Consider the following 26,924-nt stretch of genomic DNA (forward strand, 5'->3'; position numbering starts at 1 on the left):
TTATTTACGTCTTAAATTCATTTTGCAACTAATTTCATGTATCTTTTCATGGAAAACAAGGACATTTCTAAGTGACGCCAAACTTTTTAAAGGTAGTGAATAAATTTACGCTTGTATGTCTTTGTCGTCTCTGTCTGTTGAAACCACTCGATCCGTCAATGGTGAGTTCGATGCAAGTCTCTGGTTGTCCACCAGAAGTCACAATATCCTTACAAGTTGTAGTAAGCTTCTTTGTCTCTGAGTGTTCGTTAGACTGGTTCCTTCAGCAGTACCCACGCGATTGTCCTCGGTCAAGTTTACGAGGCTACGGTATTTAAACAGTTGCAGACGGAATGTTCCGGTATAGTCCCTATCCTCTTCGCTTGAGAGTTCCAGAGAGTCACACTATTTTCTGCTTTTGTAGTGTTAAACCATTTTTTATGTATTCAGCTCGCGCTGCACGTAGACTGGTGTCAATGGTTGATTATTCGGGTTAGAACTAGGACCACTTTACATACCAGCAGCAACCTGGCATGTTTTGGTCTGATATGTTCATTCTTCAGCGAGTCATTTTAAGCACTCACCTTGGAGGGCGGTTTCATCACGTTGCCACAATGTCGGCGCTCACGTGGGCGTGGTTACTGACTTGGCAAAAGATTATATGAAAAACAATTATCTCAGTTAGATGGCTAAAATCACATTTCATCTTCACAAAAATATTCTTAATCACATAAGTTTTACAACATTTAGATGCAACCCTGGTAAGTCGTACGTGTCTACTTTCAGAGTACATTTATCTTGTTATACTGTCCTTAACTACTTGGTGACTGGGGGGCAGTATTGAGTAGCTTGCATGAATATCCCATTTTACAATAAATCTGTAAGATAACAAAATGTGGAAAAAGTCAAGGGGTCTGAATACTTCCTGAATGCACTGTATGTAGTGGTGTAATAATGTTATATCATGTACTGTTTTATCTTGTGTTTTATGTGTAATGTAAGTGCATTAATGTGTTCGGACCCCAGGAAGAAAGGAAAGGGAAAGGGGGATATCTAGTCAGATGTTCAACTGAATGCTTTCAACTGAAATGTGTCTTCCTCTTTTAACCTAACCCCTCTGAGAAGCTGATGCCAATAACCCGGACAGACATAGTACAAATCATACAGTAAAACACCCCAGTTCCACAACAGAGACTGTTAAGGCAGGATAAGAGGGGCAGAGAGAACACTGTCACTCACGAAGCCAGATATGCATAGTCTGAGATGCTTCACGCCCAGGATCCTGCACAGCGAGCCAATAACCAACCCAGACAGACACACACTTCATAGTCATATACCCCAGGCACAGGCTGTTGGAGATAAATGCAGGCCCAGGTAGGACAAGAGGACATAGAGAGCACCATCACTAAGCTAGACAGACATACAAACAGACAGACACACACACACTGTGAGCCATAACATACGCCGGTAACCTGGACAAAGGTGGTCATAACCAAACTCATATGATACCCCTCACTGAAAGCTACCCCAGCTATTTCCACATAGATAATTTTTTTTACCCCAGCAAAAATATCTATTTCATACATATTATGCGAATATACACTCAAGCATTTAGCTCAGATTCCTCTCCTCTCCTCATCTGGGCTGTGTCCCACTACTGTAGTGCCATTCGGGACACACCCCTGGTGTTTTCTAATTGTGAGCACTGGTGAGCACCAGTAACCTTGTTGTTGATCAAATAGAGCCTGTGGTATAGGGTCAGATCCGAACACCTACAGACACACCTGAACGAGAACGAACGACGCTGGCGGCGAGAGCAATCAGTGGCAAGCACCGTTAGAGCTAACGAGCAGCTTAGTGCAAGGAAGAGGGAATAGAGACAGAAGGAGAGAGGAAGATTGAGTGAATGAGAGAAAAAGAGAGAGGGAAAGCCTTGTAGCTAGGAATTTAAATTAAAGTAGTGGGTTTTTAGTGTTGCATCATGGGACGTGAGGCAGCGGCAAACCTCTTTGATTGGATCAATATTTCCCCTCTGCCACGGGGCTCTCTCTGTCGGCAAAATGTATCTGAATTAATTTGAAGGTAGATGAGCCAAAGCTTAGTAGGTGGTAACTACTTTCCTGTCTCCCATTAAGAATGTTAGCTTGCGTCCCAAATGGCACCCTATTCCCTTTATTGCGCACTACTTTTGACCAGGTAAGCGGTAGTGCAGTATATAGAGAACTGGGTGCCATTTGAGATGCCTGCTTTGCAAGTAATCCTCAAGGGTAAACAGAACAATGATAAAAAATGTTTACCTTATTGACCTTTTCTCATCAAAACTGCGCAATGTCGTATTGAACTATTTTGCTCTCAGAGTGCATTAAAACTCAGTTCAATTGTCTGTTTAAATATTTTGATGCAACACTCGTTTGTGTATAAAATCATATGTGTTCAGATTACTGATAACTGCTCTGAGTGCGCATCTTAAGGTTGGTCAGGGCAAATCTTTGTGAAAGATTCAATAGATTTAGACAATAGTAATAATAATAATAGACAGCCTAATGTGGAGCTGTTTTCCTTTGGCGGTAGAGGTGAGGCCTTGAAGACCTTGTCAATGAATGCAATCAATTCAGCATTGGTAGTAATAAAACAGTTAAACAAACATAGGATGAATTTAACTAAATCAATTCAAATCAAATGAATAAAATAATCACACAAAAGCCATTGTGTTATGGAAAAGAGAAAACTATGGAATACGCATACAAAAACAAAACAGAACAATAATGGATGATTGCTAAAAAACCCATCCTGAACAAAGGATATGGAGAACATAATAATTTAAGGACATAGAAGAGACACAATTTACTTTGATTTACTCCTAGTTACCTTCTAAATAGCACATTATGAGAATTTGGTCATAGCCATAGTATTATACTGTTGTGCTGAGTCACATTCTGCACACATCCTGGTTCCTGTCCAATCCACTACGGCTTTAAACTTCTTGTATTCATAGTAATAAAACTTTACTATTCAATTATAGCCTCTTGAAGGACAGGGCAGATCCTTGTCGATCAAGACAATTACAGGAAGAAAAAGAGAGACAAAAGATAGTGTAATTGCATCACTTTAATGTCGTAGAGTTTGGGGGTTATAATTAAGAACACTTTTACCTGGTTGTAATCTGACATCTCTAGAACTAGAAACCAGTTTACAAAATTTGCCGACCTTGTATGATGGTTCACTGACCTCGGTTCAAATAGTGGAAAGGACATTGTCAAAGCATATATAGTAAATTAGAAATAGTTAGTGATTGAGAATGGGGCATTCCAAGGGAGAGAACCCATTAACAGTGTATTTTTTCCTTACAGTGGCACATACTCATTTAACCGTATCAATCTTTCTTGAGCCACTGGCTCAGCAGTCGTTTGCCTTGCATTCCATTGCGAGCCTGGTTTGATCTCTTTATTATGGGAGGGAATCAATGGACGTGAAGCAACACATTTCAAATAAGCGGGACCAAGGAAGGAAGGAAGCCAGGGGGAAATACATACCTCTTTTTTACTTTTCGCACCTCCGATTTCCAATTTGCTGAGCAATAAGGTGAAATGAAAAAGAATTCTCGCCAAGTGAATGTAATTCAAATCTTGACAGAGACAAATGTCTATTAGGTGCCTTGCAATGTTCAAACGATGACAGCTGGGGTGTCTCAAGGTCTCGGGGTAGCTAGATCTCTCGACTGAAGACAATGAAAATAAAGAAAAAAGGAGGGAAAACGGAAAAGGGGAACAAGGAGAAGTCTTGTTCTGCTGTCAAGTGCCTCTGGGGTTAGCTGCTCTAGCTGCCTACCTTGTGTGTGTTCGAAATTCATTCCAATCTATTCCGCCAAATATATTACCTGGGTTCGGCATCAAAACACAACTACTACTACTACTTCCTTTCGCAGTGCTGAATTATGTCTTTGAGGTCGTTGAGAATAACAGCGACCACATCAGTTTCAGAGCCCCAGTGAGAGGATAGAACTCTAAACCTTATAGCTTTTGATCTTACCCTCATAATCCAAGCAGTGACAAATCAGCTCATAGTAGCAGAAAAGACCGGAAATGACAAAGTTTGTTAAAATTCGCTAATTGTGTCTTTCTGGTCTTCTACTCTATATCCTATCAAACCGATGGTGATGTATATCAATTTCCCTGTCTGCTTATTCCATGTGATTAATCTTGAAAGCACGTCCTATTGGCTCTTGATTTATTAGCCCATTAGCGGCTCAATTTGATAGTCTGTTAATGCTAGTCATCCTGCATCTCTCTCGGAGTGGGAGCCATCCGTATACAGCTACGTCTCTGACATCAACTCATTAGGCCCGAGCACTCATTGAGTTGGACTTGATTAGATCTGAGAGGTAGTCGGTCAATTAACGATGACAAAACGGGAGCCATTGATTGGGCGGAAACTTGCGGGTGCTAATGGTTTTTAGGGATAAACATCACTGTGAGTGGGTGTGTGTGTGTGAGTGTGACGCCATCATAGCTAGACTTGAGGGTCCAATTTGTGCTCTATGCCATGGGGAAGTATTGCTACTCCATTAGAGAAAGCCTTGGAAGAGAATCAGCACACCCACACCAGATCCTCTTATTTAAGAGATAAGAGGAATGATGAGTCTCCACCATTACTAAGGCTGAATTAAAGAGCCTTAACATAGCTGAAGTACACTTCAATAATCAGGAAATGGAAAAACCATCAAAGACTATTATAATGTTGTTTAAAACTAGAGTGTTGTCCGGAGCAACATAGACTATGTTGTAAATCATTCTTCTCATGCCATTTCAAGCAAACTAATATCTACTCTATAATGTAATTTTAAACATTCTCCATGCAGTTACGAGACATAATTGCCTTGACCAAAAGTTCACACTTTATCCCAGTGCATTTACAATGTTCCGTTTATACGGTATACTACATCTCTTCCACATCCAAGACCAAAGGTCACAGAAACATTAGACACAGGCACTTTCTCTCCTTAACCACTCTCCAACAATTCGTCAAGAATGATGACTCATGAAAAGGCCCCGAGATCTGGCCTGCACGCAACTCCAAAATGGCGAGCCCAAACGAAGCGTTACCGCCGAACACACTTTTAAAGAGCAAAGTACCCTCGTTGCCGCTAGGGTTGCGGAACGAAATGGGGCCGGTTAGTTGGGCTCGATGGTGTGGTGATTGCTGTAAAGCACAGACAAAAGTGTTCCTGGGAAGGGAGAGTGATAGGGCCTAGAATCAGCCACTTGTTAAATCACAAAGCTCAAATGGCTCAAAATGGCCGCCTAAATGGGACGCCTGACAACCAAACGACTGTAATCATAGTGACTTGACATGGTCTGTCCTTTCGGAGAGTTTCTGTCATATTCAGAGGCTCCAGCAGGGATTATTGTCTAGAAATGTTAGAGAAAGTATGGAGCCCCTTAGGGGTCATGGCGGAGAAGAAATTAAACAGACAGGTTAATCTGTTCCCTCTTTCTTTTTATCTGTTCCCTTTGATTTTGTATTTGTCCCCTCTTATTTTATGTAGGCTATCATGACGGCCCACTTGGCCAACAACATATTGCAGCCTAAATGCTTCAAATGGTGGTGATCAATGACCATTCAATAGCTTATTTTCATTTGCCTCCAAATCATAAGGGCATATTAATAAAGGGGCATTTAAAACCACTCAAGGTGCAAATATGGTGCAATGACGCACTCTCATCCCTAGGCTCCCTAGCTGTTCTATATCTACATTCTATATTATGTTATTTTGCAACCTACTCTAGCCTGGCAATTAGCTCATTTCCAGGTGAATGTATTGTAATTTCAATAAAGCAAATAGCTATCAGTTTTAGTTATGAACAAAGAGTCATCTATCTGTGCCTGGTTGGCTACGTCACACAAGATGTTCACCTGCCTAGCGCAGGGTTGAGAGCGCATAACTGCACATTTTACCCCCGAACCCTCTTGGAATTTGATGCACAATACATTTGCATGCCTATCCTTTCTGCCTCAGATGAGTCATATGCACAATTGTAAACAACATAAACACATCCAGGTGCTTGGATGCACCATGTTTTACTGGACTTATATATGGCCCTAGCTTTATGCATGAGGGGTAAAGCACACAAAATTGACAACTGTTCATGTTGTCTAAGTTGCATAAATACGAGTTTGCACAAAGTGTAAACATACAGTACCAGTCAAAAGTTTGGACACAACCACTCATTCAGGGGGATTTTCTACATCGTAGAATAATAGTGAAGGCATCAAAACTATGAAGAAACACATATGGAATCATGTAGTAACCAACATTTTTTAAACAAATCAAAATATGTTTTATATTTCAGATTCTTCAAAGTAGCCACCCTTTGCCTTGATGACAGCTTTGCACACTCTTGGCATTCTCTCAACCAGCTTCACCTGGAATGATTTTCCAACAGTCTTGAAGGAGTTCCCACATATGCTGAGCACTTGTTGACTGCTTTTCCTTCACTCTGCGGTCCAACTCATCCCAAACCATCTCAATTGGGTTGAGGTCGGGTGATTGTGGAGGCCAGGTCATCTGATGCAGCACTCCATCACCCTCCTTCTTGGTCATATAGCCCTTACACAGCCTGGAGGTGTGTTGGTAGCCCCACTAAGCACAAACCAGATGGGATTGGGTATCGCTGCAGAATGCTGTGGTAGCCATGCTGGTTAAGTGTGCCTTGAATTTTTTATTAATCACAGACACCAGCAAGGCACCCCCACCATCACACCTCCTCTTCCATGCTTCACAGTGGGAACCACACACGCAGAGATCATCTGTTCACCTACTCTGCTTCTCACAAAGACACAGCGGTTAGAACCAAAAATCTCAAAGTTGGAATCCACCCGACACTTTGTTCCAATGGTTGTGTTAACCTGCATCGAAAGCGCAGCAACATTTTCAAGGAAGTAGCCCTGTAGTTTTCTAATGTTTGTTACCTTTTTGAATGGCCTTAAAAGGGCAAAAATGTAGCGCAATGTTCGTCAGCGCAACATAATATTAAACGGCATCTGGAAGGAGTAAATTCAGCCACAATCACAAATATAATCTGATAAATATATATTTTAAACAACTGCATTTTCACAAAAGTAATATATAATCGCCAAGCCCATTTAAAATAATTAGGGGACTGACACCGGAAGAATGATGTAGTGGCGAGTCACTTTCATGGCGCTTAGGCATACATATACACACAAACACACAGACAGTGGACCAACATTGTCCTTCTCGCGAGATAAATAAATGCTAAGGTTTTTCATGCCAGATTGACATCATTTACGTTGTCATACTAGCCATATTAATAAGAATAAGGACAAATTTGCATGGGTCTTATGTCCATTGCTCGTATTTCTTGGCCCAAGCAAGTATCTTCTTCTTATTGGTGTCCTTTAGCAGTGGTTTCTTTGTAACAATTCAACCATGAAGGCCTGATTCACGTAGTCTCCACTGAACAGTTGATGTTGAGATGTGTCTGTTACTTGAATTCTGTGAAGCATTTATTTGGGCTGTAATATCTGAGGCTGCTAACTCTAATAACATATCCTCTGCAGCAGAGGTAACTCTGGGTCTTCCTTTCCTGTGGTGGTCCTCATGAGAGCCAGTCTCATTATAGAGCTTGATGGTTTTTGCACTTGAAGAAAAGTTCTTGAAATCGACTGACTTTCATGTCTTAATTAAAGTAATGATGAACTGTCTTTTCTATTTGCTTATTTGAGCTGTTCTTGACATAATATGAACTTGGTCTGTTACCAAATAGGGCTATCTTCTGTATGCCACCCCATACCTTGTCACATCACAACTGATTGGCTCAAACACATTAAGAAGGAAAGAAATTCCACTAATTTACTTTTAAAAAGGCACACCTGTTAATTGAAATGCATTCCAGGTGACCTCATGAAGCTGGTTGAGAGAATGCCAAGAGTGTGCAATGCTGTCATCAGGGCAAAGAGTGACTACTTTGAAGAATCTCAAATATTTACACTTTTTTGGCTACTACATGATACCATGTGCTATTTCATAGTGTTGATGTCTTCACTATGATCCTACAATGTAGAAAATAGTAAAAATAAAGAAAAACCCTTGAATGAGAAGGTGTGTCCAAACTTTTGACTGGTACTGTCCATCATTCAGTTATGACTGAAATTACTTAGGTTAATTGAGGGGGTTTTCACACCCGTTACCTTATGATTTGGAGGCATATGAAAACACTGAAACTGGAAATAAGCTATTAAATGTTAAGTAATCATCACCATTTGAAACATGTAATTTACTAAATATAATGATATATATGTATATATGCTATATATATTATGCTGCAATATGTTTTCGGCAAGTAGGAACAACATATTAGTCGACACAAGGAGAACATGGAACAAATAAAACATCTGAGGGAATGGATAAAAAAAACTAGGGAACGGATTTGCCTGACAGTCTTTTTTTTCTCCACCATGATCCCTAAGTGGCTCCGTAAGAAAGTAGACATTTTCACAGCATTTCTAGGCTGCTTCCCCAACATAGTTAATTTCCAAACTGAAATTACTCTTGATGAAAAAATGTATTGCAACAGTGTTGAGTGTTTTGTATGTACATGCTTGTGAGTTTTTTGGGGGGGGGGTAGGGCGTGTTCAAGATAATTGGCTGTACATCACCTTGTCTTGTTTTCCCCTGAAAAAAGAAACGGAATTCATGAGAGCTGTAGTTACATTAATGGGCATCATTATTATTTTGATAGCAACAGTAGTGTTGTACTACAATAGTTTAAGCATGCATATGTTGTATTCTTCCAAAATCAAGGGGAATATTTTAGAAGTTTACATTACCAGTGAAGAGTGGTTCAACTTACAACTTTAAAGATCCTTTAAAGGTGTTATAAGGAGCACATAGTTTGCGGGCGTTTCTGTTATGTTCTTTTCAATGTATTTAAACCAGCACCACTGGTGTGTGTTAGAAGTGAGTAGTATATGATATTGTACAGGAGAATGATTACCTCTTTGGTAGCTTTAAACAGAGACAAACACTCGCCATATCATTCAACATACAAAATGTTCCGTTCCATTCACATCCATCAGGCCATATGGTAAACACATAGGGGGCATAAAACCCAGATGGATGCCAAAAATCCTACAGAAGGTAGATCATTCAAAAAGAAACAGCCGGGAAGAGACAGGATTTAGGAGGGAAATAGGGAAGACTCTATAGTGATTCAGGAGGTCTAAAGTGAGTGGTGCTATGATTTAAGAAGGATGGAGGGAAAGGAACCAAGGGCAGAGTGGCAATCAATTACATTTTTCAAAGGGGAGTTCATGGATGGAAAAAAAGTAAGGGAGAGGGGAGGTGTAGTGGCAGTTCATTGCAAGACAATCTAGGAGAGAGAAAGAAAGGGAGGAGAGGCGGAAAAAAGAAAAGCAACCATTTCAGACCCAGGGAATGCATAATGCATAAAGAGGGAGAATTGAATAGAGATTGTTTAGAAAAGAAACACAGAGAGAGGCATATAGTAGATCCTTGGAGGTTATACAGTATATCAGATACACTGCAAGTAGGCATTTAATGGTGTCACTACAATATCAAAAGTCAAACAATTTGGATGTGTTCAGTGAAGGGAACTATTCAGAAGGTTGCAGTAATAAATATAATGAATAGAGCTGTCACAAATCCCTATTCAACAGACAACCATATCTATTCTAAATAATACATTTATCTTATTTTTCTTTAACATTTCAACCTCCTGAATAGACCCCACGGATGGCGATTAATGACGAATACTGACAGGTGACAGGACTCCATTGTCATTGTTCAATTTTGGCCACTCCTTTCCCTCTCATTGGACCCTTCAACAGGAAATAAACTGGGATTAAAAGTAAACGATTTGTTGTTGTTTTTTTGCCCCCGGTCTCTCTCACCCTCTGTTTGCTATCGAGAGGGGACAGCCAATCGAAGTGACTCTGCTTAATGTTCGCAGCCTTGTTTTCCATTTAAGCAGCAGCACACACACACACACACACACACACACACACACACACACACACACACACACACACACACACACACACACACACACACACACACACACACACACACACACACACACACACACACACACACACACACACACACACAGTTTAGCCACTCCAGTAATGAGAGAGGCAAACAGTCGCTCCTCCATGAGCAGCAGCAGAAACGACCTAAGCAACAAAAATAATCAGGCTCCACAGGGGGGCATATATATGGAAGTGGTGACTCACTGTAAACTGTTCCCTTTGTGATGGTTTGTGTATGTGTGTGTGGTCTTACATAAAACTCTGGGGACTGTTTGATAATGATAAGCATCCTACAGTCGGCCTCTTCTCTCCCAGGAACATTGAGAGGCCCAGACAGATATGCTTATCAAACAGCATGGCCTAATCAAACCAACGCTCTCTGCGTTTGATCCTGCTCCCTTTGCCCACACATAACCCCAATAGAAGGTGATTTGAGTGTGTGCTCATAACTCTACAGTGGGTTTACCTGGGTGAGTAGGTACAGTACAGTGCCTTCAGAAAGTATTGGGACCACATTTTGTTACGTTACAGCCTTTTTCTACAATTCAATATTTTTTCCCCTCATCAATCTACACACAATACCCCATAATGACAAAGCAAAAACAGGTTTTAGAATGTTTTTCCCATTTATAAAAAATGAAAAACTGATATCACATTTACATAGGTATTCAGACCCTTTTCTCAGTACTTTGTTGAAGCACCTTTGGCAGCGATTACAGCATTGAGTCTGTCAGGTTTGATGGGGAGTGTTGCTGCGCATCTATTTTGAGGTCTCTCCAGAGATGTTCGATCGAGTTCAAGTCCGGGGTCTGGCTAGAGAGGACATTTAGAGACCTTTCCTGAAGCCACTCCTGCGTTGTCTTGGCTGTGTCATTAGGATCATTATCCTGTTGGAAGGCGAACCTTCGCCCCAGTCTGAGGTCCTGAGCGCTCTGGAGCAGGTTTTCATCAAGGATCTCTCTGTACTTTGCTCTGTTCATATTTGCCTTGATCCTGACTAGTCTCAGAGTCCCTGCAGCTGAAAAACTTCCCCATAGCATGAGGCATTGAGCTGCCCAACCAGTGCTCCCGCACATTGGCTAACCGGGCTATCTGCATTGTGTCCCGCCACCCACCAAACGCCAACCCCTCTTTTACGCTACTGCTACTATCTGTTCATCATATATGCATAGTTACTTTAACCATATCTACATGTACATACTACCTCAATCAGCCTGACTAACCGGTGTCTGGATGTAGCCTTGCTACTTTTATAGCCTAGCGACTGTATATAGCCTGTCTTTTTTCTGTTGTTTTATTTATTTACTTACCTATTGTTCACCTAATACCTTTTTTGCACTATTGGTTAGAGCCTGTAAGTAAGCATTTCACTGTAAGGTCTACAACTTTGATTTGCTGCCACCACCATGCTTAACCATTGGGATGGTGCCAGGTTTCCTCCAGACGTGACGCTTGGCATTCTGGCCAAAGAGTTTAATCTTAGTTTCATCAGACCAGAGAATCTTGTTTCTCATGGTCTGAGAGTCTTAGGTGCTGTTTGGCAAACTCCAAGCAGGCTGTCATGTGCCTTTTACTGAGGAGTGGCTTCTGTTTGGCCACTCTACCATAAAGGCCTGATTGGTGGAGTGCTGCAGAGATGGTTGTCCTCCTGGAAGGTTCTCCCATCTCCACAGAGGAACTCTAGATCTCTGACAGAGTGACCACCAGGTTCTTGGTCACCTCCCTGAACAAGGGCCTTCTCCGCCAATTGCTATGTACAGTGTGTGCAAATGTAGAAGAGTAGAGAAATAGGCAATAAATAAGCCATAGAGGCGATTGCTCAGTTTGGCTGGGCGGCCAGCATTAGGAAGAGTCTTGGTGGTTCCAAACATCTTCCATTTAAGAATGAACATGGGGACCTTCAATGCTTCAATTAATTTTTTTGGTACCCTTGCCCTGATCTGTGCCTCGACACAATCCTGTCTTGGAGCTCATGGCTTGGTAGTTGCTCTGACATGCAATGTCAAATGTGGGACCTTATATAGACAGGTTTGTACCTTTCCAAATCCTGATCAATCAATTTAATTTACCACAGGTGTACTCTAATCAACTTGTAGTAACATCTCAAGGATAGGATGGAAACAGGAGGCACCTTGGCTCAATTGCGGGTCTCATAGCAAAGGAGCTGAATACTTATGTAAATAAGGTATTTCTGTTTTTATTTTTAATACATTTGCAAACATTTCTAAAAACCTGTTTTCGCTTTCTCATTATGGGGTATTGTGTGTAGTTTGCTTTTAGAATAAGGCTGTAATAAGGGATCGGAATACTTTCCGAAGGCACTGTATGTGTTTGCGCCCAGCAGTGTGTGTCACAGGAGGCTGGTAAGGGGAGGACAGCTCATAATAATGGATGGAATGGAGTAAATGGAATGGTATCAAACACATGGAAACCAGCTGGGTAATGTGTTTGAGACCATTCCATTAATTCCATTCCAGACATTACTATGAGCCCATCCTGCCCATTTAAAGTGTCACCAGCCACCACTAGTATGTGTGTGTGTGTGCGTGCGGGCATCTGTGAGTGTCAGTGAATATAAACACAGTTCTGTGTGCAGAACTGTCTTTGTGTGTGTGTTTGTCTAAGGATTTTTGTCAGTATGTGTGCACATGACGGTCTGTGTATGCATGCTTGAACATGCAGGTCCCACAACTGTGTGTACCTATGATGTCGGGTTTCTGGGGCATGAAGAACTGGTAGAAGGTGGGCTCCGAAAGGCCCTTGACGTTGCGAGCTGTGATCTCCACCTCGTAGCGCATGTTCCACTGCAGCGGCTGCAGCAAGGCAAAGTCATGCTGCCCCGACACCAGCTTCGTCATCCACTGCTCCTCCTTGTCCTATGGATAAGGGGAGGAGGGTGGACAGAGCAGAGGGAGAGAAGCAAAGAGAGAGAAAGGGGGAGGGGAATATGGAAGGGAGAGAGACAGAGGGTTAGATGGGAACGGGGTATTGAGGGAGGGAGGGGGAAAGAAGAAAGGATGAGAGAGAGAGAGAGAGAGAGTGTTAAAGACAGTATGAGAACAAGTATGCTCAATAAGTTACAGCCTTTGTATACACTTCATCTTTATATGTTCAAATTCAAATCAAATATAGATCAAAGTACACTACATGGCCAAAAGTAGGTGCACTCCCCTTAAAATGTGTGGATTCAGCTATTTCAGCTACAACCGTTGCTGACAGGTATTTTAAAATTGAGCACACAGCCATGCAATCTCCATAGACAAACACTGACAGTAGAATGGCCTTACTGTGACTTTCAACGTTGCACCGTCATAGGATGCCACCTTTCCAACAAGTCAGTTTGTCAAAGTTCTGCCCTGGTCAACTGTAAGTGCTGTTATTGTGAAGTGGAAACATCTAGGAGCAAAAACGGCTCAGCCGCGAAGTGGTAGGCCACACAAGCTCATCACTACCAAGTTCCAAACCGCCTCTGTGAGCAACGTCAGCACAATAACTGTTTGTCGGGTGCTTCATGAAATTAGTTTCCATGGCTGAGTAGCCGCACACAAGACATCGGCCGGAGTGGTGTAAAACTTGCCGCCTTTGGACTCTGGAGCAGTGGAAACAGGTTCCCTGGAGTGATGAATCACACTTCACCATCTAGCAGTCCAACAGACACAACTGGGTTTTGCAGATGCCAAGAGATTACTGCATAGCGCCAAATGTAAAGTTTGGTGGAAGGGGAATAATGGTCTGGGGCTCTTTTTCATTGTTCGGGCTAATCCTCTTAGTTCCAGTGAAGGGAAATCTTAACGCTACAGCATACAATTACATTCCAAACGATTCTGTGCTTACAACTTTATGGCAACAGTTAGGGGGAAGGCCCTTTCCTGTATCTGCATGACAATGCCCCCGTGCAAAAAGTGAGGTCCATACAGAAATGGTTTGTTGAGATCAGTGTGGAAGAACTTGACTGACCTGCACAGAGCCCTGGACTGAACCCCATGAAACACCTTTTGGCTGAATTGGTACACAGACTGCGAGCCTCACTAATGCTCTTGTGGCTGAATGGAAGCAAGTCCCCTCAGCAATGTTCCAGCATCTAGTGGAAAACCATTCCAGAAGAGTGGAGACTGGCAAAGGGGGGACCAACTCCATATTAATGCCCATGATTTTGGAATGAGATGTTCGACGAGCAGATGTCCACATACTTTTGGCCATGGCCATAATGTAATTACATTGTGAGTGTTCCTAACCTTTATGTTTGTCTGAAAAATCGGAGAAAATATTATTTTGAGCCAGAGTCAAGAACATCGTTGTAATAGATCAAAATCAAATCCAGTTTTATTTGTCACATGCTTAATAAACAACAGGTTTAAACTAACAGTGATATGCTTTGTTTCTTACTTCCGAGTAAAGCAGAGAGAAAAATGTGTGAGGAGCATGTGTGATGAGTCAAAAGAGTTAGTGCAAAAAGTGTCAATGCTAGTCCAGGTAGCAATTTGGTTAACTATTTAGCAGTCTTATGGCTTGGGGGTAGAAGCTGTTCAGAGTCGTGTTGGTTCCAAACTTAGTGCATCCGTGCCACTTCCTATGCGGTAGCACAGCGAATTACTTCGGTGGCTGGAGTCTTTGACAATTTTTAGGGCCTTCCTCTGATACCGCATAGTATAGAGTTCCTGGATGGCAGGAAGCTCGGCCCCAGTGATGTACTGGGCCGTAATTACTAACCTCTGTAGAGCCTTGCAGTCGGATGCCAAGTAGTTTCCATACCAACTGGTGATGCAGCCAGTCAAAATGCTCTCATTGGTGCAGTTGTAGATCTGAGGGCCCATGCCAAATCTTTTCAGCCTCCTGAGGGTGGGGAAGAGACATTGTCGTGCCTTCGTCACAATGTGTTGGTGTGTGTGGACCATGATGGATCCTTAGTGATGTGGACACAGAGGAACATGAAGCTCTCAACCCGCTCCACTACAGCCCCATCAATTTGAATGGGGGTGTGCTCATCCCTCCGTTTCCTGTAGTCCACAATCAGCTCCTTTGTCTTGCTGACATTGAGAGAGAGCTTGTTGTCATGGCACCACAATGCCAGGTCTCTGACCTCCTCCCTATAGGCTGTCTTATCGTCGTCGGGGATCAGGCCTACCACCGTCATGTCATCTACAAACTTAATGATGGTGTTGGAGTCGTGTGCAGCCACGCAGTCGTGGATGAATAGGGAGTACAAGAGCGGGTAAATGGATACAAATAGTGGAATCATGCCATATTTGGACTAAATGCTCAACAAGGTTGGAAAGTTGTTATATCATTTCAACAAAAGACAATAATTTGTCAATTGGACAAATAAAAGTAAGAATCTGCTAATTGCAGTGTGGATATATTAGACTTCAGAATTGCCTGGGGGGCATACCTATATTTCACTGTACAGCCTTACCTATGGATCAATGAAATAGAGTATCAGTCTACTTAGCGACACCCACAGATCACAACTGTGAAGAGTTTACATAAATATTAGTGTCACAGCTCTTATTGAGGAAATTTGACGACACTATTTCATTGATCCACAATCCAAAGGTAAGGCTGTACAATGCAGTACGAATGTCCAATAGGATACACATAGTAGGTTGACTGATAAGCTTACTATGGCTCATTTCACAGTGGTTTCAGAGTCCTGCAATATGAGGTACAACGCTAAAAGTTGTGTTTTGTGGGTGTCACTGAGTAGACCACACATGAGCTTGGCAAAAGTTGGCATGATTTGTTGACGTGTTTTGAAAGGGATTAGTTGGCTTATAGGGCCAGTTGCTCTTGAAAATATATTTTTTTCTTTAAAGAAGATATTTTCCTTTTTTCAGCACAACATGAAGGAATGTACAGGAAATAGCTTAGTGATGCCCTATGCAGGTAAAAACACATTTGCAATTCTCATAGCAACCTGAGGGCCCAGGAAAAATATTTTCAGCCTCCTGAGGGGGGAAGAGCCATTGTCGTGCCTTCTTCAAGACTGTTTTGGTGTTTGTGGACCATGTTAACTCCTTAGTGATGTGGACACCAAGGAACCTGAAGCTCTCGACCCACTCCTCTACAGCCCTGTCAATGAGGATGGGGGCATGCTTGGCCCTACATGTCTTGTAGTCCACGATCAGCCCTTTCGTCTTGCTGACACTGAGGGAGAGGTTGTTGTTCTGGAACCACACTGCCAGGTCACTGACCTCTTCCCTATAGGCTGTCTCATCGTCATAAGTGATCAGGCCTACACCCGTCATGTCGTCAGCAAACTTAATGATGGTGTTGGAGTCGTGCACGGCCATGCAGTCGTGGGTGAAGAGGGATTACAGGAGGGGACTAAGCACGAACCCCTGAGGGGCCCCCGTGTATGAGGATCAGCGTGGCAGATGTGTTTTTGCCTACCCTCATCGCCTGGGAGCAGCCCGTCAGGAAGTCCAGGATCCAGTTGCAGAAGGAGGTGTTCAGTCCCTGGATCATGAGCTTAGTGATGAGCTTAGAGGGCACTATTGTGTTGAACACTGAGCTATAATCAATGAACAGCATTCTTACTTAAGTGTTCCTCTTGTCCAGGTGGGAGAGGGCAGCGTGAAGTGCAATAGCAATTGCGCCATCTGTGAATCTGTTGGGGCGGTATGCAAATTAGAGTGGGTCTAGGGTTTCTGGGATGGTGGTACTGATGTGAGCCATGACCGGCCTTTCAAAGGAGAGACTGAAAATGTCAGTGAAAACACTTGCCTGTTGGTCAGCGCATGCTCGCAGTACACGTCCTGGTAATCTGTCTGGCCCTGCGGCTTTGTGAATGTTGACCTGGGGTAGGTCTTACTCACATCGGCTGCGGAGAGCGCAATCACACAGTCTTCTGGTGCTCTCATGCATGTTTCAGTGTTATTGCAAGCATAGAAGTAGTTTAGCTCTTCTAGTAGGCTTGTGTCACTGGGCAGCTCTTGGCTGTGCTTCCCTTTGTAGTCTGTAATGGTTTGCAAGCTCTGCCACATCCGATGAGCATCAGAGCCGGTGTAGTACGATTCAATCTTAGTCCTGTATTGACGCTTTGCCTGTTTGATGGTTCGTCGGTGGGCATAGCGGGACTTCTTATAAGCTTCCGGGTTAGAGTCCCGGTCCTTGAAAGCGGCAGCTCTAGCATTTCGCTCAGTGCGGATGCTGCCTGTAATCCATGGCTTCTGGTTGGGGTATGTACGCACGGTCACTGTGGGGACGACATCATAAATGCACTTATTGGTGAAGCCAATGACTGATGTGGTGTACTCCTCAATGCCATCGGAGGAATCCCACAACATATTCCAGTCTGTGCTAGAAAAACAGGCCTGTAGCTTAGCATCTGCTTACTCTGACCACTTTTTTATTGATCTAGTCACTGGTGCTTCCTGCCTTAATTTTTGCTTGTAAACAGGAATCAGGAGGATAGAATTATGGTCAGATTTGAAAAATGGAGGGCGAGGGAGCGCTTTGCATGTGTCTCTGTTTGTGGAGTGTAGGTGGTACGGGGTTCTTTGTCCTCTGGTTGCACATTTCACATGCTGATAGAAATTTGGTAAAACGGATGTAAGTTTCCCTGCATTAAAGTCCCTGGCTACTAGGAGCGCCACCTCTGGGTGAGCGTTTTCTTGTTTGCTTATGGTGGAATACAGCACATTCAGTGCTGTCTTAGTGCCAGCCTCTGACTGTGGTGGTATGTAAACAGCTATGAACAATACAAATGAAAACTCTCTCAGTAGGTAGTGTGGTCTCCAGCTTATCATGAGATATTCTACCTCAGGCGAGCAATAGCTTGAGACTTCCTTAGATATCATGCACCAGCTGTTATTTACAAAAATACATAGTCCTCTGCCCCATATCTTAACAGATGCCGCTGTTCTATCCTGCCGGTACATCGTATAATCAGCCAGCTGTATGTTGATATTGTCGTCGTTCAGCCACGACTCCGTGAAGCATAAGATGTTACCTGTTTTTAATGTCCTGTTAGTAGTTTAATCTTCCTCGTAACTCGTCGATTTTATTCTCCAAAGACTGCACGTTTGCTAGCAGAATGGAGGGAAGTGGGGGTTTATTGGATTGCCTCCAAATTCTCAGAAGGAAGCCCACCCTTTGGCCCCTCTTTCTCCACCTTTTCTTCACGCAGATCCCCGGGATCGGGGCCTGTTCCTGAGGAAGAGGTATATCCTTCGCGTTGGGCTCGTCAGAGTTGTGAAAGGAAAAAAGGAATTCTGCTAGTCCGTGGAGAGTAATTGCAGTCCTAATGTCTCCAAGTTATTTTCGATCATAAGACACGGTAGCGGCAACAATATGTACAAAGTAAGTAAAAAAACAAGTTATAAACAATGCAAATAAACAAACAAAAAAACACAATCGGCTCGGGGCACGTAAAACGTATGTCTTCTTCTCTGGCGCCATAAGCCCACAATCTGGTTTGACCTATCTCTGTCCCAGGAGGTGTTCCAACATTCATGTGGATCTCTCTTCTCCTGTAGCTCCAAGGCGTAGTGATTGGTCTCCTCCATTATGTTTCGCACCAGCTCCTCTGTAAGAAACAGCTTGAAGCACTCCGCCTCGGAGGGAGAGGGCAAGCCGGCTTTGCACTCCAGACTGGGACACATCAAAGCCAACTGCAGGGCCAGGAGGGGTGAAATGGCTGGCAGCCTTCCAATTACCACAGCGTTCCAGCACCACTAGCATCAGAGGGGGGGGCCTTGGACTTTGTCAGTGGGCAAGGAGTCCTCAGATTCAGGGTTCAACAACCAGAAGGTTGGGGGGCGGGCAGTTCATCACTGTCACTGTCAGAGTATGATTCCTCACTTTCATACTCAGACTCATTGTCAGAATTCACCAAAAATTCTCCAGAACTTCTGCATTTGTGAGTTGGCTCCTTTTGAAGGACATTGCTAATGCCACAGCTTAGCCTACTAGCTACATACATAAACAACAACACTGAATGGCTCTAAGTGCGTGTCAGTGGTGATGTGATTGGCTGTCGGTGTGGTGATACTGATGATTTGTCTTCACAGATAGTTTGTTTACAAAGCAGGTCAGGTGAATTAGCGTGGCAGGTTAGGGCAGGGGTGAGCAACTCCAGTCCTCAAGGGCCTGATTGGTGTCACACTTTTTCTCCATCCCTAGCAAACACAGCTGATTAATCAAATTGCATTCTAATCTGAAGATCATGATTAGGTGAGCATTGTAGTCAGGTGTGTTAGTTGGAGCTGGGGCAAAACTGACACCAATCAGGCCCTCGAGGACTGGAATTTCCCACCCCTGGGTTAGGGGAACTAACGCATCAGGTTAGGTGAATTTAAGCAGGAGTTTAAGAGAATAAGGTTAAGGAAAAAGGCTTAGGCGTAGGCGTAGTTACAATGCTAACTGTTGTCCCCGATGCGACCACTAGATTGAGCTGCTGTAGGCCTAGCTACTCCATCTAGTCGCAACGGTAGAAATGCAAGCAAACCATCTGTGATGACAAATCATCAGTATCATAACACCGGCAAGCCCAACTTCGTTTGTGGAAAATTGGTTGTCTGGCAATAATTCAGTAATTTTTATTCACATATTTTCAAGTTCTGGTGACAAATCATGCATTCCGATTCTTGCATAGATTGAAATGGACACATACAGTGCATTCGGAAAGTATTCAAGCCCCTTGACATTTTCCATTTTTTCTTTTACAATACAGCCTTATTCTAAAATTGTTTAAAAGTTATCAATCTACACACAATACCCCATAATGACAGAGTAAAAACAGTTTTTTTTGATTTTTTGGCAAATATATAAAAATAAAAAAATGAAAAAATGTATTTACATAAGTATACAGACCCTTTGCTATGAGACTTGAAATTGATCTCAGGTGCATCCTGTTTCCATTGATTATCCTTGAGATGTTTCTGCAACTTGATTGGAGTCCACCTGTAGTAAATTCAATTGATTGGACATGATTTGGAAAGGCACACACATGTCTATATAAGGTCCCACAGTTGACATTGCATGTCAGAGCAGAAACCAAGGCCTGAGGTTAAAGGAATTGTCTGTAGAGCTCGGAGACAGGATTGTGTCGAGGCACAGAACTGGGGAAAGGTACCAAAACATTTCTGCAGCATTGAAGGTCCCCAAGACCACATTGGCTTGCATCATTCTTAAATGGAAGAAATTTGGAACCACTAAGACTCTTCCTAGAGCTGGCTGGTTGGCCAAACTGTAAATGAGAATTTGTTCCTAATTGGCCTACCTGGTGAAAAAATCAGGGGTGAAGGGCTTTGTTCAGGATGGTGACCAAGAACCCAATGGTCACTGACAGAGTTCCAGAGTTCCTCTGTGGAGATTGGAGAACTTTCCAGAAGGACAAACATCTCTGCAGCACTCCACCAATTATTGTTTTTATTTATTTAACTAGGAAAGTCAGTTAAGAAAAAAATTCTAATTTACAATGATGGCCTACCCCGGCCAACGGTGCACACCCCTATGGGACTCCCAAACACATCTGGATGTGATGCAGTCTGGATTTGAACCAGGTACTGCAGTGATGCCTCTTGCACTGGGATGAAGTATCTTACACCACTGCGCCACTCAAGGAGCCTAATCTGGCATTTATAGTAGAGTGGCCAGACGGAAGCCACTCCTCAGTAAAAGGCACATTACAGCCTGCTTGGAGTTTTCCAAATGGCACCTAAAGGACTCTCAAACCATGAGAAACAATATTCTCTGGTTTGATGAAACTAAGATTGAGTTCTCTGGCATGAATGCAAAGTGTCACATCTGGAGGAAACCTGGCACCATTCCTAAGGTGAATCATAGTGGTAGCAGCATCATGCTGTGGGGATGTTTTTCAGTGGCAGGTACTGGGAGACTAGTCAGGATCGAGGGAAAGATAAACGAAGCAAAGAACAGAGAGATCTTTGATGAAAACCTGCTCCAGAGCGCTCAGGACCTCAGACTGGGGCGAAGATTCACCTTCCAACAGGACAATGACACTAAGCACACAGCCAAGACAATGCAGGAGTAGCTTCGGGACAAGTCTCTGAATGTCCCTGAGTGGCCCAGCCAGAGCCCGAATTTGAACCCGATTGAAAATCGAGAGAGAGACATGAAAATAGCTGTGCAGCAAAAAAATAGTTTTTTCTTTGTCATTATAGGGTATTTTGTGTAGATTGATGAGGAGAAAATACAATTTAATCAATTTTAGAATAAGGCTGAAACAACAAAATGTGAATACTTTCCAAATGCACTGTACGATGTGTGTAAAATACTTTTTTAGAAAGTTGTACTGATTATGATGAGCTAATGCTATGCTATTTTTTGTTGACACCATCCAATGCATTCTGGGTGTCACGTAAATGTTTGTCAGACCAAAGTTGTTAGCGCAAAATGAAGTGAAGGGATGGTTCACTCGTCATTTGAGTAAACACCCGGAAGTAGTATTATGCATACTGGATGGACTGGTTACCCTATTCTATGCTCCAAACTTTCTATCCATGAGTCTGGGAGAGAACATATGCAATGCTGTTGGTTCATTGATTGTGCGGGACGGCTTAAATAGTTAGCCTTCAATTATAATGATTTTATATTTGATTTTGAATAGCCTAGTAGAAGGGCATTTAAAAAAAAAATCATCATTAAAAGGTTGACATGATCTTTAGCTACAGAATGTCTCACCACTGTGTGTTTCCATCTCCTCTCTTCTTCATTCCTTTCTTGAGCTTGTAGAGAGATGGGTGGTCGACAGTTTAATAAAATACGTTTTGTTGTGAAAACATGTTACTTTCGATGTTTCCTAACAGATTTCACTTGGTTCCCAAATTAAGCACTGGATAGCTGCAGGAACAGGGTTGGAGAGCCAATGGCATTCAGAGTTTGGGTGGAATATCACCTGTCGCGCAGGAAAGGCTACATGCTCCTCAAACATTGGTTGATGAGTGGAGTGAAATAGGTGTTCTTATAAGCCCAGACATTTCTATATGCAAACCCTTGTGAAAGCAGAGTTTTGATGGTTGCCACTAAAAAGAAGAGGATCCCTGCTTTCTACTGCTACTATATTTATTTCTCAGCTGCTAATAAGCACTGTGCCACTATAAAACCAGAGTAGCCTACTCCCCATGATTGAAAAACAAACCAAGGGAAAGCGGCCTCCATTTGCTCTTTGAGTGCATACAGATGACATGTATTTTTTCCGCTGCCCCTGTTCCTGCCCATTTGATAATGGGCCCTTCTAAATCGAAACTAATTTGAGATATTAGTAAAGATTAAACTGAGAATAGCCTGATGAGTGAAAATATGAACACTTGATGAGAGAACAACATGTGCAGCCTGAGGCAAGGAACAGCGCACAAGCTTTTTTTGCAAATTTTTCTAATAATCAATAGCCTATAGTTGCATCATGCAAACCATATACGTTCTAATTTCTAAGACATTGTAACATTTGTATTATTCACAACTAAAGTTGCCAAATAACTATAAATCTACCTCATAAGACCTGTTACAAATTCTAACTTTTATGTTCAACATAGCCACTTCATATGCACACTCACTCTGGAATCATTTTAAGCACATAATATAAAATAATGTCACAGGATTTCTAAGCATATCTTGTCTACTAAATGAGCTAACCTATGGCATGGCACATGGCATGGCACATACTGAAATACATTTTCTTAAAATCATAATGTTTCTTTAGACCTGCCGAAAATAAATACAGTGCCTTGCGAAAGTATTCGGCCCCCTTGAACTTTGCGACCTTTTGCCACATTTCAGGCTTCAAACATAAAGATGTAAAACTGTATTTTTTTGTGAAGAATCAACAACAAGTGGGACACAATCATGAAGTGGAACGACATTTATTGGATATTTCAAACTTTTTTAACAAAGCAAAAACTGAAAAATTGGGCGTGCAAAATGATTCAGCCCCTTTACTTTCAGTGCAGCAAACTCTCTCCAGAAGTTCAGTGAGGATCTCTGAAGGATCCAATGTTGACCTAAATGACTAATGATGATAAATACAATCCACCTGTGTGTAATCAAGTCTTCGTAAAAATGCACCTGCACTGTGATAGTCTCAGAGGTCCGTTAAAAGCGCAGAGAGCATCATGAAGAACAAGGAACACACCAGGCAGGTCCGAGATACTGTTGTGAAGAAGTTTAAAGCTGGATTTGGATACAAAAAGATTTCCCAAGCTTTAAACATCCCAAGGAGCACTGTGCAAGCGATAATATTGAAATGGAAGGAGTATAAGATCACTGCAAATCTACCAAGACCTGGCCGTCCCTCTAAACTTTCAGCTCATACAAGGAGAAGACTGATCAGAGATGCAGCCAAGAGGCCCATGATCACTCTGGATGAACTGCAGAGATCTACAGCTGAGGTGGGAGACTCTGTCCATAGGACAACAATCAGTCGTATATTGCACAAATCTGGCCTTTATGGAAGAGTGGCAAGAAGAAAGCCATTTCTTAAAGATATCCATAAAAAGTGTTGTTTAAAGTTTGCCACAAGCCACCTGGGAGACACACCAAACATGTGGAAGAAGGTGCTCTGGTCAGATGAAACCAAAATTGAACTTTTTGGCAACAATGCAAAACGTTATGTTTGGCGTAAAAGCAACACAGCTGAACACACCATCCCCACTGTCAAACATGGTGGTGGCAGCATCATGGTTTGGGCCTGCTTTTCTTCAGCAGGGACATGGAAGATGGTTAAAATTAATGGGAAGATGGATGGAGCCAAATACAGGACCATTTTGGAAGAAAACCTGATGGAGTCTGCAAAAGACCTGAGACTGGGACGGAGATTTGTCTTCCAACAAGACAATGATCCAAAACATAAAGCAAAATCTACAATGGAATGGTTCAAAAATAAACATATCCAGGTGTTAGAATGGCCAAGTCAAAGTCCAGACCTGAATCCAATCGAGAATCTGTGGAAAGAACTGAAAACTGCTGTTCACAAATGCTCTCCATCCAACCTCACTGAGCTCGAGCTGTTTTGCAAGGAGGAATGGGGAAAAAATGTCAGTCTCTCGATGTGCAAAACTGATAGAGACATACCCCAAGCGACTTACAGCTGTAATCGCAGCAAAAGGTGGCGCTACAAAGTATTAACTTAAGGGGGCTGAATAATTTTGCACGCCCAATTTTTCAGTTTTTGATTTGTTAAAAAAGTTTGAAATATCCAATAAATGTCGTTCCACTTCATGATTGTGTCCCACTTCTTGTTGATTCTTCACAAAAAAATACAGTTTTATATCTTTATGTTTGAAGCCTGAAATGTGGCAAAAGGTCGCAAAGTTCAAGGGGGCCGAATACTTTTGCAAGGCACTGTAAATGATTTATTGTGATGGTGTATATTAAGTGGATTTATTACACTTTTTAAAAATGTTTCCTCAGCGGTTTGTATGCGTGGAGCCCTGGATATGCTAAATGTGATTATGTTAATTAATGGTCAATTTTATTTAACCTTTATTTAACTAGGCAGTCATTTGCATGACAATTATCCAGTGGATCAATTTCATGACCGCCACAGCCATAGGTGAGCTCACCTGTCATGTCATAAATTGTAAATAGTAATTGCTGTTAGCTAATTCATATTATGGTTTCAGTCAGCCGAAAGTTAGCTAAATATGACTGCTTGTGCTAGCTCACTCTTTCATCAGTTAGCGCTAGGACGAATGTAGCCTATATTTTCCAATTTGGATGAGAATTGTGTTATGCTTTTTCTACTTCTGTGAATGTCTGAACATTGCATCTGAAATTAAACTGCTCACAATGGGGACATAAAGTTGTAAAGAATGTGTTTGTACAAAATGTTTCTGTGAAAAAACAGTGGCCAGCTCAAATGCTGACTGTTGCGTGAATCATAACTAATGTCATACTTTCCAGGTCCATACCCAAACAGTTCGAACTACTAATTTTAAAAATTACTCTCTCCAGAAATAAGTCTCTCACTGACCCCCCTCAGCTCCCAGCTGTGCCCTGGACACCATTTGTGAATTGATTGCCCCCCATCTAGCTTCAGAGTTTGGTTAGGTGACCTAAACTGGGATATGCTTAACACCCCAGCAGTCCTACAATCTAAGCTAGATGCCCTCAATCTCACACAAATCATCAAGGAACCCACCAGGTACAACCCTAAATCTGTAAACAAGGGCACCCTCATAGACGTCATCCTGACCAACTGGCCCTCCAAATACACCTCCGCTGTCTCCAACCAGGATCTCAGCGATCACTGCCTCATTGCCTGTATCCGCTACGGATCCGCAGTCAAACGACCACCTCTCATCACTGTCAAACGCTCCCTAAAACACTTCTGTGAGCAGGCCTTTCTAATCGACCTGGCCCGCGTATCCTGGAAGGATATTGACCTCATCCCGTCAGTTGAGGATGCCTGGTCAGTCTTTAAAAGTAACTTCCTCGCCATTTTAGATAAGCATGCTCCGTTCAAAAAATGCAGAACTAAGAACAGATGTAGCCCTTGGTTCACTCCAGACCTGACTGCCCTCGACCAGCACAAAAACATCCTGTGGCGGACTGCAATAGCATCGAATAGTCCCCGCGATATGCAACTGTTCAGGGAAGTCAGGAACCAATACACGCAGTCAGTCAGGAAAGCAAAGGCCAGCTTCTTCAGGCAGAAATTTGCATCCTGTAGCTCTAACTCCAAAAAGTTCTGGGACACTGTGAAGTCCATGGAGAACAAGAGCACCTCCTCCAAGCTGCCTACTGCACTGAGGCTAGGTAACACGGTCACCACCGATAAATCCATGATTATCGAAAACTTCAACAAGCATTTCTCAACGGCTGGCCACGCCTTCCTCCTGGCTACTCCAACCTCAGCCAACAGCTCCATCCCCCCCCCCCCACAGCTACTCGCCCAAGCCTCTCCAGGTTCTCCTTTACCCAAATCCAGATAGCAGATGTTCTGAAAGAGCTTCAAAACCTGGACCCGTACAAATCAGCTGGGCTTGACAATCTGGACACTCTATTTCTGAAACTATCCGCCGCCATTGTCGCAACCCCTATTACCAGCCTGTTCAACCTCTCTTTCATATCGTCTGAGATCCCCAAGGATTGGAAAGCTGCCGCAGTCATCCACCTCTTCAAAGGGGGAGACACCCTGGACCCAAACTGTTACAGACCTATATCCATCCTGCCCTGCCTATCTAAGGTCTTCGAAAGCCAAGTCAACAAACAGGTCACTGACCATCTCGAATCCCACCGTACCTTCTCCGCTGTGCAATCTGGTTTCCGAGCCGGTCACGGGTGCACCTCAGCCACGCTCAAGGTACTAAACTATATCATAACCGCCATCGATAAAAGACAGTACTGTGCAGCCGTCTTCATCAACCTTGCCAAGGCTTTCGACTCTGTCAATCACCATATTCTAATCGGCAGACTCAGTAGCCTCGGTTTTTCTGATGACTGCCTTGCCTGGTTCACCAACTACTTTGCAGACAGAGTTCAGTGTGTCAAATCGGAGGGCATGCTGTCCGGTCCTCTGGCAGTCTCTATGGGAGTGCCACAGGGTTCAATTCTCGGGCCGACTCTTTTCTATATATCAATGATGTTTCTCTTGCTGCGGGCGATTCCCTGATCCACCTCTACGCAGACGTCACCATTCTGTATACTTCCGGCCCGTCCTTGGACACTGTGCTATCTAACCTCCAAACGAGCTTCAATGCCATACAACACTCCTTCCGTGGCCTCCAACTGCTCTTAAACGCTAGTAAAACCAAATGCATGCTTTTCAACCGTTCGCTGCCTACACCCGCACGCCCGACTAGCATCACCAACCTCAATGGTTCCGACCTAGAATATGTGGACATCTATAAGTATCTAGGTGTCTGGCTAGACTGTAAACTCTCCTTCCAGACTCATATCAAACATCTCCAATC

The 26,924-nt window shown here is 42.9% G+C and overlaps 1 protein-coding gene across 3 annotated transcripts in view; it reads right to left on the reverse strand.

Annotated features, from left to right (window-relative positions):
* Positions 1-26,924, reverse strand: part of LOC110495975 (neural cell adhesion molecule 2) — a 427,423-nt gene that overhangs the window by 24,090 nt on the left and 376,409 nt on the right. For all 3 annotated transcript variants that reach the window (XM_021571546.2, XM_021571547.2, XM_021571545.2), the window contains exon 14: positions 12,752-12,926. In XM_021571546.2, the coding sequence (XP_021427221.1) occupies positions 12,752-12,926 (175 nt within the window). The remainder of the gene's footprint in view (positions 1-12,751; positions 12,927-26,924) is intronic.

The sequence above is a fragment of the Oncorhynchus mykiss genome, chromosome 18 (genome assembly GCF_013265735.2).
Source record: "Oncorhynchus mykiss isolate Arlee chromosome 18, USDA_OmykA_1.1, whole genome shotgun sequence".
Classification (NCBI taxonomy): domain Eukaryota; kingdom Metazoa; phylum Chordata; class Actinopteri; order Salmoniformes; family Salmonidae; genus Oncorhynchus; species Oncorhynchus mykiss.